The sequence below is a fragment of the Tamandua tetradactyla genome, chromosome 10 (genome assembly GCF_023851605.1).
Source record: "Tamandua tetradactyla isolate mTamTet1 chromosome 10, mTamTet1.pri, whole genome shotgun sequence".
Lineage (NCBI taxonomy): Eukaryota > Metazoa > Chordata > Mammalia > Pilosa > Myrmecophagidae > Tamandua > Tamandua tetradactyla.
The window spans coordinates 90,849,969-90,852,497 of NC_135336.1; the positions used below are offsets into that span (position 1 = coordinate 90,849,969).

General features: G+C 39.0%; 1 protein-coding gene across 1 annotated transcript; it reads right to left on the reverse strand.

The window, feature by feature from the left end:
* Positions 1 to 1,584: 1,584 nt before the first annotated feature.
* KRTAP8-1 (keratin associated protein 8-1) lies at positions 1,585 to 1,776 on the reverse strand. Its single transcript, XM_077117669.1, has one exon. The coding sequence runs from the start codon at positions 1,774 to 1,776 to the stop codon at positions 1,585 to 1,587; it is 192 nt and encodes a 63-aa protein (XP_076973784.1).
* Positions 1,777 to 2,529: the final 753 nt, after the last annotated feature.

The following is a 2,529-nucleotide window of genomic DNA, read 5'->3' on the forward strand; positions in this document are numbered from 1 at the left end:
GATGATATTGTGAGCCATTGATTGTACATCATACACAGAATGTTTGTACGTTAAGAATGTTCATGTTTGTGTGTTTTTTGGTTTAATAATACAAAATAAATTTTTAAAATGAAATAAATAAATAAAATTTTTTAAAAGGCAGTCTTAATACTATATTCCCCTAAAGACACCAATAACTAATCCTAATCTCTGACCCTTTAACAACATAAAAGTCAATTATACTGGGAAAAAGCCATGAGGAAATACATCAAGGTATAAACAGGATTCTGTTTGGGAATGTTTTGCATATATCTCTGAGTTTTCTAAATCTCCTGCATAGAGAAACTGGTAATTTTAAATGAGAAGAGAATAAAACCATTATTTTATAAATAAAAATAAATAAATAAGCAAGGTTAAGGGTGGGCAACAGTGCCTCAGTGACAGAGTTCTTGCCTGCCATGATGGAGATCCCAGTTTACTTCGTGGAGCCTGCGCATGTCAAAAAAAATGAAAAGCAAGGTTAAGCCAAACCCCACTATTACTAAGTATTTGTATTATACCTGAAATGTTTTCAACAACAGGATGGAGACATCTTTGGCTGAACTTATAAAAGGGGTATCACGTCTCTCTAAAGGAACACAGAGAAAGACTGCATCTTCAGAAATACTCATTTGTTATAGCTCCTGTATTTTAAGAGTAAACCTCACTAGCTGGTATTGACTCCTCAAAGATTAAGAAGATTTCTATGGCAGTTTCTAACCTAAGTCCTTCCAAGTTGCAAAGTAGAAACTTTAGGTGGATTGATATAAGGAATTTATCATTTCCTCTAAGAGGTTCTCAGACTCCCAAAATATATCTACAGCAATTTTATTACTTAAAGCTCCAGAATCTTTGGATAAAAGGTGTGGTATTTTATTCTACAAGCTTTAGTCCCTTAGAAGAGGGAATACAATGGATTCCATTTGCACTAATTTGTAAAGTACTGAAAAAGTCCCTTCCATGTTGGGTTTCTTGGGGTGGAGGGCAGGAATGAAGAGATAAGGAGTGGGTATCAAGCAATGAATGGTGAACCAATAGTCCAAGTTGTTAATCATGAGTGCCGTAGATGCCAGGGAAGACTCAGATCAGCACCTTTATTATGTTTCATCTCAACAATCATTTATTAGCTACTCCTAACCCCCATGCAAGAAAAACAAATCCACTTCCCTCCATACTCTAGGTAACAAAAAACATATACACACCAAGTAAAGAAAATGCGACTCTAGAACAAGAATATATGCTGGTTGAAACAAGTTTATTGGGAATTTACAGGAAGGCCAACAACTTTTATCATGACGAGAGTCATGAGCATCAGGAGAATTCAAAAGTGTTTCGGCATCAGGTTTCTAAAAATATCCCAACAAACATCATCTAAGGAATGCAGCGTGAGGCATTATCTGGTTTTTCATTTTCTCCCCCTTGAGATTCTGGAGCTGGATCAGAAAAACAGCCAGTTCTGAAGTCAATGAGCATATGAGGACAAAAGGAAGTTGACGAAGGAGGGACTTGATGTGCAGCTCAGCCTTCTAGGAAGAGATGATTCTTTGCCTCGGGAACTTCAGCAGATCAGTAGAGAGCATATGGCCAGTATCTTCTGTAGCTAAAAGCCCCGCAGCCGTTGTAGCCATAGCCATGGCCATAACCCACTGGGCAGTAGGTGCTGCCGTAGCCACAGCCAACGCTGTATCCCAGGGGATAGCCATAGCTGCCCCAGTAGCACCCTGGGAAGAAAGCACCAGTGAAGTTGTTGCAGAACATGGTGTCGGAAGAGGACTTAGGTAGTAAGGGAATGTTTCTTTTTGGTGTGATAGATTCCCAAGTCTCAACCTTCCTTATATACCCTGGCTATAGGGTGTGGTGATAAAACACAAAGCGCTCATTTTCATTCTTGACACCAATTTACATCACAAAAAGCTCATTAATTTGTTGTGCGCTTGCTTAAATGTCTTTATAGTTGTTTGAGAAAGCTCTCATGTGATATATGACAGGAATAGAACTCCTTCAAACAAACTGTAACCATTCCCTAAAGAAATTATTGCGGTGACTTCAAAGCACTAGGGTATATAGACTTCTATATGTAATTTGCTGCTGTATTCAAGCTTTATAATGCCAAGAAATATTCTGAGATAGTTAACTGTCATGTTCTCTGGATTTCCATACTGACACAGAGTTGGAATTTGATAAATAGGTATTGAATAAATGAAATAATTAATAGCTGTTTCTGAGACCATCTCAAAATCAAGGTATTTCATAGTATTCACTTGTTTCGAGACATTTCTTTTTACAGTATGTGTGACAAATGTCATAGATCTCATCGGAAGGCTTTCCTCTATCTACAGATATATACAGCTACTCTGCCGAAGGAACTAGTTAGACTTAGAGGGCTAGGATGGGCCTGTCCCTGCTGGGAGTGGAGGGAGACTGTTGAGACCACTGGGGAGGCTGCCAGTGACTGCATCTGGCTGTAAAGGGATGCAGCACCGGACCCCAGGCTGCTGGGGCCATGTACAG

What these genes read in the sequence shown, in the direction of transcription:
- KRTAP8-1 (XM_077117669.1), bottom strand. Translation starts at nt 1,776, where the DNA reads ATGTTCTGCAACAACTTCACTGGTGCTTTCTTCCCAGGGTGCTACTGG.